The sequence below is a fragment of the Manacus candei genome, unplaced genomic scaffold (genome assembly GCF_025592945.1).
Source record: "Manacus candei isolate 608988 ecotype Guabito, Panama unplaced genomic scaffold, ASM2559294v1 h1tg000065l, whole genome shotgun sequence".
NCBI classification, from domain to species: Eukaryota; Metazoa; Chordata; class Aves; order Passeriformes; family Pipridae; genus Manacus; species Manacus candei.
In genome coordinates, this window is record NW_026138113.1 from 9,435,154 (window position 1) to 9,447,663 (window position 12,510).

General features: G+C 42.7%; 1 protein-coding gene across 1 annotated transcript in view; it reads right to left on the bottom strand.

Moving 5' to 3' along the window:
• Window positions 1–6,183: 6,183 nt before the first annotated feature.
• VAT1L (vesicle amine transport 1 like) overlaps window positions 6,184–12,510 on the bottom strand; it is a 55,490-nt gene continuing 49,163 nt past the window's right edge. The window contains exons 8-9 of the mRNA XM_051806018.1: window positions 11,137–11,220; window positions 6,184–9,067 (exon numbers count right to left, since the gene is read on the bottom strand). Of these exons, the coding sequence (XP_051661978.1) occupies window positions 8,969–9,067; window positions 11,137–11,220 (183 nt within the window). The 3' untranslated portion in view covers window positions 6,184–8,968. The remainder of the gene's footprint in view (window positions 9,068–11,136; window positions 11,221–12,510) is intronic.

Consider the following 12,510-nt stretch of genomic DNA (forward strand, 5'->3'; position numbering starts at 1 on the left):
CAAACATATCATTGGCATCACCCAACTCTACCAGAGGAATCTCATTTTTCCAGAAGAAAAGAAGATGAAGAGAAGTGGGCATTTGTGTCCCACCTTTCAGGGCCAACAGGCATTTTCAGGCAGTTGTAATGTTACAGCATGAATTTCTTCAGTTCTAAGGGATAGTCTGTCCAGACCCATCTCTGCTTATGAAGTCTCCCTAAGATGCAAATGGCTGCACCCTCTCAGGTACAACTGCAGCCACATGCCGTGGTTCCTCCTCTCTCACATGCACTGGGATATCAAACACTGATATGTTTGATAAAGCAGAGAGCTGTTTTTATGGCTTTAGCAAGCCCTGTGCCCTCCCTTGCTTAACAGACTTGCATACTACTGGGAGGCTCTCAGCCTACAGGAATGGGAAAGTGGAAATTCCTGTCAGTTAAATTCTCACTAAAGGCAACAGAGCTTTGCTAGCAGAATGCCAACAGTCTTTCCTGCTTCTCTGATAACTAATGGCAAAACTGTCTGGGGCCATCTCTCTGTGGAGAAAAAAACTGATGCCAGGTCGCCAAAGCTGGACATGCACAAGTGAGCCACCAACATGTGTGCAGCACTAGATTTGAGCTAACCCAGCCTGCTGAGGTGGCCAGGCTGTTTCCAGGTAAGATGGCAGGTGCACAGTCCCTCCTTCTGCTACATGGATTTAACAACTTGGGGCTCCACGGGCTGGAGGAACTCGGCACTGCACGCTGCTCCTTGGTGTAGATGCTCCCCAGGTTGCAAGCAATGAATGGTCTCTCAAGGCAGCCCCTTGGCAAGGGATCTCACCTGACCAGGACACAAACAGCTGTTCTAAAGAAAGGCTGGCAAATTCACCTCCCCACATGCAGGATCTGTGAGACAAGTGCTTGCTTTGCATATCCAAGCGTCCTAAACCCCCTGGCACTTGCTGCAGGAGCTTGGCTGCCCTTAGCACACTGCTGCTGGCAGAGCTGAGGGCAGTGAGGCCCCTGGACTGTCAAATGCAGCACACCTGCAAATGCAGAGGAGCAGCTGTATTCTCTGTACAACGATTTTCCATTTTATACTTCATTTGCTTATTCTAGCCGCTCCATAAAACCGGTATAAACCAATATTGCATCCTCAAGAAAGATAACTGGGTTTGGCAATGCGTATTTTAACATGGAGGGTTGAGTAAGGATTTAAAAAGGAATCCTGTGGGGTTTTTCCCCCACCCAGTAAGTTGCAACATGGACATAAATACTACTCACTGAATTTTTAATGCTGCAGCTATGATTAGATTCATTTAGAGGACCAATCAGCTTGATGCTGTCCCTATCAAAGCCAGTGGGAGCAGACCTGTGAGATTCCAGTTTAAGTTGAGCTTACCATTTTAATGGGAATAAGGAAGGAAGCTTGCAACAATTACCCTTTTATTTTCCTGTTTTGCTCGTTGATTAGTGAACAGAACACTGTAATGACTTTATGCATCTCTGACGTGTTGAACAAAATACAGATCAAAAATCTCATATGAATCACGTTAGGTATGCTTTATTAAGTTAACCTACAACCCCAGGGAATGTGCTGCAAGAAAGACAATAATGAAATGAGACTAACATTTAATAGGGGAATGGTGAGAACTGGCCAAGAGCAAGTGTTGCACAGCACAGCCGGTGGCATCCAGCATGTTTAGGTGAGCAGATGCAGATCAATCATTCAAGTGAGACCTTAAGGACAATTCCTTCTGTAAATCTCCTGCCCTGTGCCTGTGCTGAGCCTGAGCTCTGCCCCTCTCTAGTGCCACCCTGCACAAACACACCATGATGTGCAGGTCCAGTGTCCCCTGGCAATCAGACTTCATGAGGGCTCTCATTTTTACATTTCAGGATGCAACACCATTTCCCAGCTGATCCTCAGGTGGAGCTGCCTCAGTTCTCCACGAGGTGAAGATGAACCAGAAGGGCTGGATCTGCAGCCTCCTCTTGAATCCAGGCACCACTAGTAGGCAAAAGGCTGGGTTTGGGGATCTGGGTCCCTCCTTTCCCTGTAAGTCCCTACCAGAGGCCATTACTCAGATGTGCATGGAGAGAATGATAAAAAAAATAGTAGAAAATTCTTACAATGGCCACATTCAGTGTTGGTTTAGGCTCTGAGTTACCTGATGGAAAAGCAAGGAAAATTTAGACTATTGTCTCTCAAATGCCTGTATTTCTATGGGGCTTTGCTTGACCAGGTCTCAGCTGAGGGCATTCTGAATTCAGTTCTGTGCATCTCCATTGCTTTGGAGCATGTATGACTTAAGCCAGCTTTCAGCCATAGAGGCAAAGCTTCCAGCTCAGCTGCTAAATTAATCAGGATTCCTTGGTAAATGGAGAATTAAATACCAGAGAACTGTAAGTCCTTAAACCAAATGGCAGTATTATGGCATTTGGATTAATTTAATTTTCCCTGTCTACAGTAGAAATGGCTCAGGAACTCAAAGGGATGTTTTTATACAAGCAAAGATACTTGGCAAGTCACAGAAGACTTGGTTTGATTTATTTTTTTTTTTTTTTACAGTGGGAAAATATTCCTAATATGAAATGCAGACATTAGAAGGAAAAAACAGCAGCAGAGAAACAGAAAAATAATCTGCCAAATCAAACTGACTTAGAAAAAACACTTCATTTATCATCATCTCTCTTCTGTGTTAGCAAAAAAAAAATGTTTTCTCCCATAAGACTCTGGAAGACATCACTGACCTGAGAGGGCCTCCAGGCACAGAATGCCTGTGTCACCAGAAGACACCCCACTCACCATTCAGCAAACTTCACATACCAACCATTACAAATATTTGGTTATTAGCTTATCACCTGGCCAGGCCATGGGCTGGCCATTTCAGGCAAAGTAGAGAAATCCTTATCCTAAATAATGCATCCAGCATGTCTGCCATCTCAGAAGATGCTGTGTCATGTCCTGCTGCACGGCACGGGGAGCCCCAGCTCTCCATGTGGGAAGTGCATTTACACAGATTACCCGACGGGCACAAAAGGATTTGTACTGGAACCTGCGGCTTATCAGGACGATGATGTTTGGCAGGGACACAGCTGATGTCTGGCAGGACGTAGCACATTTCCAGCTCTGGCAGTTGCAAAGGCAGAGCTGCTTCCAGCAGGGCTGCAGGAGCAGGAGGCTGGATGGCTCCAAACCTGGACCTGTGGTGGGCAGAGCCCCTGGGCTGGGTGGGCACAGCAGCTTACAGGAGCAGTGGACATGGGTGGCCCAGGTGCTTCACAGCTGTGGCTCTAAGAGCAAACCTGCACCCAGCAAAACACTCAGCTTCTATTCCCCAACCCCTCAGCCCTCATAGTAAAACAGTTTTTCCTTCGGTACTTTCCCCCCAGTTCTTTTGGGTTAATTGTAGCATCTCAGCCTGGTCACTAGGCAAGAAAAAAAAGCTCTTTCTGACAGATCAAAGCCCTCTAAATGTCAGAAGGAAAATCAGCAGGTCCCCACCCCTACAGCCTGCCCTCTGTCACAGACTACATCCCCCAAACCACAACCCTCTGCCCCTTTCCATAGTTGGCAGCTGCTGGTCTTAAACTAACAAGTGCCAGTGGCAGCTCTTAATTTAATCCCATTTAATCCCTGGCTGCCCAGTTTTTCCAGTGTTGTCTGTAACAGGCATGAAACACCATGAGGGTTCAGAAGCTGAAAGGTTAAAGGGTCTTCCTTTGACTTTATAGATGATGTTTTAGTTGAGACAGATTCAAAGCTTCTACCAACGATGCAGCCTGTTCCCTCCTAAATGAAAGCTGTTCTTACATGATGCAGGTGTAGGAGTTTTTAAGAGACAGGCCAATCACTATGAGGGTTGTCAATGCCTGTTCCTTCCCTTTTTTTCCCTCATCCTGCCCAAAATGCCTGAAGTTCCTGTAAGTGAGAGGAAAGGTTTCCAGATGTGAAGGGCTAATCTAGCTGTGTTAAATCCACCTGGAGTTTGTCTGTCACTCTGTGGGGGATGAAAATGAACATGACCATATTCTTCAGAAGGTAAATATTAATTTTTCCTGAAGTGCAACCAGAGAACAACAGTGATGATTGAGTATTGCAGGGACTCTGGAGCCCCTGCAGAGAAAGGCTGGGACCCCCATGCCAAACCAGGTGAGAGGTGAGGGACTGGTAAAGTATCTCCAAGGAGGACAGGGACTTCAGCAACAGCACTGTGGGTGTCATCTTTTGAACCTTCCCTTTTTTGGCTCTAAGCAGGCCTGGCTGGGGTGGGATGCAATGGTACAGCTGTCCCATTTAACCCCCAGGTCTGTGTTTGTGGCCTGGCAAACATCCATGGCTTCCTACAGAGAGACAGGAGCCAAACTGAGCTCTGAGTACCAGTTTCCCTGAAGTGAGGCAGGTTTCCAGTGAGGGGGTAAAAACCAGAGCAAAACCACAGAGCCTCCAAGGCTGCTCAGGAGTGTGACCCTCTGGACAGTGACTGAACCAGCCCTGTAACAAACCACCTCAGGTACCACACAGGAACCAACACGTAACGCTGCAAATCCCGCTCACTTGTTACTCTGGGGCACAATTCATTTATTTTCCTACATTCATCCTCTAACTCTTCCTCATCTGCACTGCTCTCCCAGCACCTTCCAGCGTGCCAGGGGGGAGGTGCCCAACACAGTGTTGTCACAAAAGTGTTCAGAAACCCCTGCCATCCACTGCAGAGGGAGCTGACAGAGCCAGGCCAGGTAAACACAGAAGCAATGGCTTGGGTAGGGTCAGCCAGGCACCATCAATCAGCAGGACAGGACTGAGGAGATAAAGTGACATTTTGCATTCATTTTTTAACCTGTCCTCTCAGAGAACACTGGGATGTTTGCCTAGGAGTTACAAATTACTTGGGAAAAAGGTGCTTTGATGCAGATAGCAATTAGAGTGTGTTGATTGCTTTGGTTCTTTCTGCAGTGGAACAAAACACTGGCTGACATCGAGGGACCTCAGTGCTGCCAGGGGGAGAAACTTCCACACAGTTTTCCTGGAGCTGGGGGGATTAGGGGTTTGTGCTGGCAATCATGGCCATACCAGAAGAATCTTTTTTGACAAAACCCAATCAGGATGAATTGCTCAGCTCACAGAAAACGAGAGGGGAAGCACAAAATGGTGAATCGGGAACCAGAGGCACTCAGGATCCTAGGCAGATTTTTTTCATTTCTTCCAGAGTGATGCCACCAAAAGACAACCTGCTGCATCCCTGCTCTGTGTTAGAGTGTGTGACAGAGGAGTACAGACAGCCCTGGGGGAAAGCTAGTAAAGGCAGAGCTTTATTAGTAATCACAGAGAGTTTGCAAAAGGCTATGGCTGTTTGCTTTCAGCCTCATCTGACCCTGTCATTAGGGATGCACTGATCATTATTTGCTTGTTAGGGCTTGAAAACAGAGGGCAGAAATTCACTCTGCTCCTCTTCACACTCAGAAGTGTTCCTATCATCTTTTAGATGTGAGATTTTCCAAGGACTTACAAGCTTTGGAATTTGTCCTGCATGACTGGAATGAACCAAAGCCAACACTTCCTCTTTGTTTAGATACTAAACTGAAGGTTTTTTGGATAATTTCTTCCCTTCATGAGAGAGACCTTTAAAGCCATGTACTCAAGTACAGTGTAAGGTTTGGTAACCATTACCAGTTCTTTCAAAGACATGGTGAAAGCCTCCTTGCAACCCTGAGTTAAGACCAAGGCCCAGGAGAGTGGGATTTAAGATTCAATCATGTCCTCCTGCTTTATTAGCTGATTTGGTGGTGGCTGCTTTGTACTCTAATTTAAAATTATATCCTCAGAGGATCTCAGTTTCTGAAAGGAGCTGTCTCTCTGAGGATAATTTCTGTGGCAATCTATCTCCCAGTGCAATCTGAGTCCCAAAATTCTGGAAACCAGTTTCTCTTCATATCAAATACACTTCCCTGAGCATTTAATGAATGGTGCTTATACAATATTTTGAATTTCTTAGACTGTGACATTCAACATGTTATATCCAAATTGTTAATGTTCTGTAAAGTAGCACACAGCCATTTTAATAATCTCAATTAAATCCTTACCAGAAAAAATAAATTCTTCCTATATCTCACAGTGACCAAAACAAGACCTCAAATTTTCCTCTCAACCAATTCCAAGTTAGTTCCCTAATGTGACCATAATATTAGAATAAAATATGGAGGCAAAGGATAATGCTATGCTCAACATTTTATTTATATTTTTGTGTAAACATAATTTGCTTTGTAGGCACAATATAACAAAAGCTCTAAAGCAACAAATACAATTAAACAGTGTTTCAGTTCACTTCAATCAGGCTTAAGTTAAAGAGAAGCTTTCACAGTTCCTTTAAGGCAAATTGAGAAATAATTTGTTTCACTTGAAGAAACTACCCAATTGTCTCAGAGTTGTTTAAACAACACTGTCAGTAGTAAGCACAAACCTTCATTTCTGCTACAGTGAGACTTGGTCAGTACCCAGTCTCGGCTTCACCAGTTTGTACAGCACAGTCTCCACCCCTCCAGGCGCGATACTACTGCTTGTGGTCTTCTGAAAGGTACTTAGGGCTTGTGGGCCAAATTCTGCTAGCACACATCCTGCTTCCCGAGTGGATACCAGAAAAACTTCCATTCATTTCAGTAGTAACCCTCCTGCATGCCATGTTAATAGCAGTAAAACACAAGAGCAGAGTTTAGCTTGCTGATGGTCATCCTCAGCTGTGTTGCAGTCAGGTAGTTCCAGAAGTACTCCTTTGTACTCACTGCAATTACCTGATATTCTGCTGATCAGAAAATGGCCCTAAAATTGGTATGAATCAGCATGAAGAGTAATTTTGCCTTGCTAACAAAACCAGAAAGAACTAGCCAAAATTATTTGATTGTTGTCCCTGTGGTGTCTGTGGCCATGACCAAGACCACCCATCTTTATTTGTCTTGCAGGGTAATTTAAGTGTAGAGCCCACCAGACTGTGGTTTAGAACAGAAGAACGGGTTTGCTATTCTGCTTGCCCTACTAATTTAAGGCCTTGAGAATGCCACTTACTGCCAGCTCAAAGGTCACCAGCAATATTGTTCACTTTGGCGTCAAATCAAAGTTCCTAGTTATGTTAAGGTCTGTTGCAGGACAACATCATTACACTAACTGCAAAACAAAATTGGGCATGTTTCCTACTGCTGTCAGCTTATGAGTCATGAAAACTTAATGGCCTTTCTTAAAAGTCCAATTGGCAAGCCCAGCAAATGGAAAACTGTCACTGAATATATATGTTCTGTGGATAAAGTCCCTGTTTGGGCCCGATATGGAACTGGAAGTGTAGGCAAGTCTACCTTGAAAAGAAACTCAACTACAATGAAGTTGTGCATCAACACCTAGAGAAAATGGAAGTTCTGGTTTGATTAATATTTCAAAAGCTTTTTTTGGCATTTTTCTCCACCGTTATTTCTTCTTGTTACCTTTGAATTTGTTTAGCCCAAGGGAAACTCCTTCAGAATGAACCATCTGCACAATTATCTGGCATTAGAACAGCGACTTCATGAGTACAGTGTAAAGAGATGGACATTAATACTCAGGCAGCAAGATCAAACAAACAGAAAAAACCAAAAGAGATTTTTCTAAAACCACACATAAAAGTCATCCAGACCCAGAAGTCTTTTCACATTGACAAAAGTCTGAGAAGACCTCCCTCTCCACTTTTCTGTATTAATTTTTTACTTCTATCACTAGAGGCTACTTGTAGATTTAGGTAAACAACTAGTCATGTCTGAGTAAATACTTTCATTTGCAGAAAAAAGAAGATCAGTTCAAAGCTGTATGGCATTATGCAAGGTCTCTGACAGTCCTTCAGCATTTCTACTGTAGGTGATTGCAGTAATTTTAAAATAATTGTTTTAACAAGATATTTGAGGACCTGAGTAGTTGCCATTTGGATAGGTGAAAGATATGGAAAAAATACTAAATTTTGTCATGTTTAGATATAGTTTCCACTAGTGGGAGGTAGATAAGACTAGCTGGTCTCTGAATACTTGATCCTGCAAGAAATTACAAACATAACTGTACATATGGAGCAGAGCTTTTGACAGAACAATTCACCTAGATAAAACGATCCCTGTGCATGATTTGTGGTAGGTTTAAGGCCTAAACCTCATTTTTTGCAGAGCTAACTTCTGCAGGAGTTCAGCTCCAGCTTGATAGTTGACCACACATTAGAGATTTCACAGCAGCAAACTCTGTCACCAAATTTCTTTCCACATACTGATGAGTGATCTTACCAATGCAATTTAAAAATGAAATTTAAAATTGGTTTGGGTTTTGGACACGGATGAGTCAATGTGTCCTTAAGCAGAAGAGGTTGATCAAAGTCTCTCAATTAATGAGTTCTTGCACAATTTCAGATTCCATGATTCTAAATGAGGTATTTTTGAAAATGAAAATAGGATTGCTTATGTAATGATAAAGTGTGACTGAGGAAAATGAAAACTCATCTTTGTTGCAACTTTTATTTGTGGTTCTCTAAAGGAAAAATATTTTAACACTGAAAATCCACAAACATAAAATTTTCCCTCCAGTTACTAGAATCTTCCAGACAGCAAGTGGGGAATTTTTTTTTTGTTACTGTTTCCAACTTGCAAAAGAAAGCTCAAACCTCCCAAATAACTTTATGGAAAATGTTGGAATTTGCATGAGAAAGATGCCCATCTAAAATTACACAGTAAGTTAATAAGGCTTTCAAACAGAAACAGAAAAATCCATGGGACTCCTACAGGGAAATTGGGTATCACACAGAAATGTCATAATACTGCACTGGATGAGAATGGCACTTGAGTTCAAAACAACAATGATCAACAGCTCATAGCTCAGCTGACTGCAAACAAATACAACACACACTGTACTACAGCATTTGTTCACTGATGCACAGAAGAGATTTCCCAGTCTTGTTCCCTTCTACTTCACCACTCTCCTGGCTCCAGCGCCCCTGGTGTTACTGGATGAAGGGCATGCGCTCCTTGTTGTCATTGTCCCCTTCGTGGTCCTCCTCCTCCTCTCCAGCCTCGCTTGTCTCTGTGCTGTCGTTGGCCATCTGCACCAGGAGAGACGAAGGACATCAGAGCACCTTTCTCACTGTCTGACTCCTCATTTCAGCTTGATTCCTCTGATAAGTGACTTTAGGAACTCAAAGAAGACAGACTCGCCACGTGAAAATAAACATCCTGCCCATGCAAAGCCTTTGCTGGCACTACACGCCTACCAGCTAAACCCATAAGCTGTTCCCTCATGGCTTACAGCTAAATTACCTAACAGAAAACTGCTTTGCAGGACAGTTGTACACACAGACTCTGCCCTGTGCACATGTAGTAAACTGATAGTAAGGCTCTCAGACAGGAAACAGCTGGGTAGGAAGTTTACAGAATGTCAGACCTCTGGTTTACAACTCCTGTATCCGCTCTTCTGGAAACAGGCAACTTAAAAGCAGGGAATGGATGGCTCCATCTGAGGCACAGTGTCATGAAAACTCAGAAAGCAATTTTTCTCTTTTATATATTAAAAAAAAAAATAATGAAACTTTATAGAGCAGTGGATATGTGGATGCTGGCAGAACACCCTCACAACAGAGTGCAGAACTCAGATCATACAGGAATGGGAAGAAACTGCACTTCTGTATTTTACTGAAGATGCCTGTATAGGTAGCAGGCAAATGCAGAAATTCGTAGTTCAGGACAGCATCTAAGGACTACACTGTGTGTTTTTTCACTTGGAAATATTTATTACAAGCTGTGTAAAGGTGCAAGATACTCCAGTACCTCACCCTGACAGTGTGACATCTCTCTGGAGGCACAAGAGTCTGGTTCACTGGAGGGGGGGTAATGTTTAACAGCACAGATTAGTGTGACTGGATTCTCTCATACACCCACATTACCTCCTGTAGGATGCAGAAGATTCCTGTAGTAGCTTATAATTACCACAAAACCAAATAAGCAAGGGACACATTTACTTTTTAAAGAGAAATGCAGTGATATTGTTCCTTCCCTGTTTGATTACTAGCCTATGCTGGAGATAAAAATCTCAAACACAAGCTGATGCTAATGCTCTGAAGTTACCCATATTTTTGACTTAACACCCTTTCATGAAAGTGTTTCAAATTAATTATCACCATCTTACCAGTGGCTGTTGTGAATATCAAGAGAACAGATGGAGTAAGTGTAATAATGTTGTGCTATGCATTCTTGTTTACAGTTCAGGATGCAATTCAGCTAGAAAATAATGCCCAGTTTCCACACGTGATGTCTCCAAAGCCTTCCTTTTCCTTGCAGCGATTTTGTGTGAGATTTGGGGGCAATTAGAGGTTGAGCTTGAGTTAGAGCTTAACTGTAATTCCATGTTATTTTCTGTTCTTTTGAAACAGGAGATAGCTCAGGCCTGAAAGCAACTTCATACATCAGTATTGATTTAAAGTCAGTTTTTCATTACCTCCTTTACTGCTCTTTCCTACATCCTCAGTGAACGCTCAGGCATGAGCCTGGGTTCCATTCACTGCTGCTCTCTGGAAGGTTTCAGGACCATGCTAAGTGCTCCAAATCCAGGGGAGCAGGGCTCCATCCCTACTGTCTGCCTTCAGGACATTTCTAGAAGTATTCAGGCATTATACTTCATATATTATAAAAACCAGTAAACTAAATTCCTACCAAAAGTATATTCTGACTTTAGTATGAAGATCAGAAAGCACTTTAATGTTTGCACACTGAAGTAACAGATTGGGGTTTTTTTCCTGTTCAATCAACTTATTAATACAGGATTTTTTTTTTTTTTTAGTGTGTGAAACATCTATTTTGGTTTTGTGAAATGTCTATTTTGTTTTACATCACAAGGACAGAAAGACATGTGGCAGCTTTACCCTGATTTAAGACTTGCAGGCACATTTTTGGAGAAGTAGACAGTCATTCAGCATAGAAAAGTAACTCCTGGGTCTTCAGGAATTACATTTCACTTTAGGTTAAATACAGAAATTATGATTACTGGTGGTATTTAGGTGCTATGGATTTAGAATAAATCAGCATTAAAAAAAATTGTGCAGGACATGTCTCCAAAAGTCACTGCCAGGCTTTAACGTGTGTGTGGCTGTTCAGCATGTCTGCAGTGCTTTGCACTCACCAGGGGAGTGGGTGCTTTCTCCACATCCAGAATGAGTTTTCCTATATTTCCTCGGTCATGGATTCTCTGCATGGCCTCCTTCACCTGAAAGAAAGATCACCTATTGATAATTGTCAGTCACACACAAGGAGAAGCCTGAATTCCTCCCTTCCAAAACCAGCAATACGCTTAAGGCATACCCTGTGCAAGGTCACTCAAACAGCTGCTTGAGAAAAGACTAATGGTCAAACATTTTTTAGTGAACTTGTAAGGCCTGGTTTTTGCATTGTGTTTGCTACTATGGGATGTGAGTCCTGATGACAGTTTCTGAATAACTTAACACATCCATAACGTTAATGCAGTGCCAAAGTGATGGAGAGATGAGGTGCAGAGAGAACTACAGGGAGGTGATCCTTACAGGGTGTTCATTACATTCTATCTTTCCAGAATATTTATCAAGAAGCCCTCCTTCGTACTGGAAGTATGAAATGTTTTTCTAATTAACCTATGGTATTTTTCAATTAATTTCCTTTGGGTTCCCACAGGGGAATGCCATGTCCAGGCAATGGCTGGGATTAACGCAGTACTGTGGCATCTTGCTACATAAGCAAACATTTATTTACTTCTTTTTCCCATTTTTAAAATTTTTTTTAAAAAATGTTAAATAAGTGGTGTCCTACTGATACCACTAAGACCATCTGTTTAACAGCTGGCTGCAATTAGTGCACGTGAGGAAGGAACAGAAACCACTTCTTATGAGTGCACTGGAGAGATACTTATTTTGATGTATGAAGTTTCAGAACTCAGGAGAGCTCAGTGTTGATGAACTGAAACTGTGTGTGTGTTCAATGTGCAGCATACAAACCACTGCTAAATCACTGGCACAGGCTGCTCAGAGAGGATGTGAACTCCCATCCCTGGAAGCGTTCAGGGCCAGGCTGGATGGGGCTTGGAGCAACCTGGTCCAGTGGAAGGTCTGCCCATGGCAGGGGGGTGGAATGAGATGAGCTTTAAGGTCTCTTCCATTCTATAAAGCACTGAAAATCAGAAAATGTCAAGTTTCCTCACTTTCATGGTGGGAAACTTCAGGAACTGAAAATATACACATAAAAAAGGCTGTTCCATACCCTCATCACACTACTTTTTGCCAGCATTACAGGGTTTGTTGAGACAAAAATGAGTTTTATGTTAATAGGATTTACCATCTCTGACATAGTTCTTTGAACATTTTAAGAATAACAGTATGTAAGTTTGAAAGAAAATGCTGAGTTGGGAACTGGTGGGTCCCACAGTACATTTAGAAGCCTGAATTGCGGTCCAGGTCCCTAAAATAATACCTGAATGTCTAATACAGCAGGATGTATGAGATTTTTAAAGATGTTAAGCAAATACAGT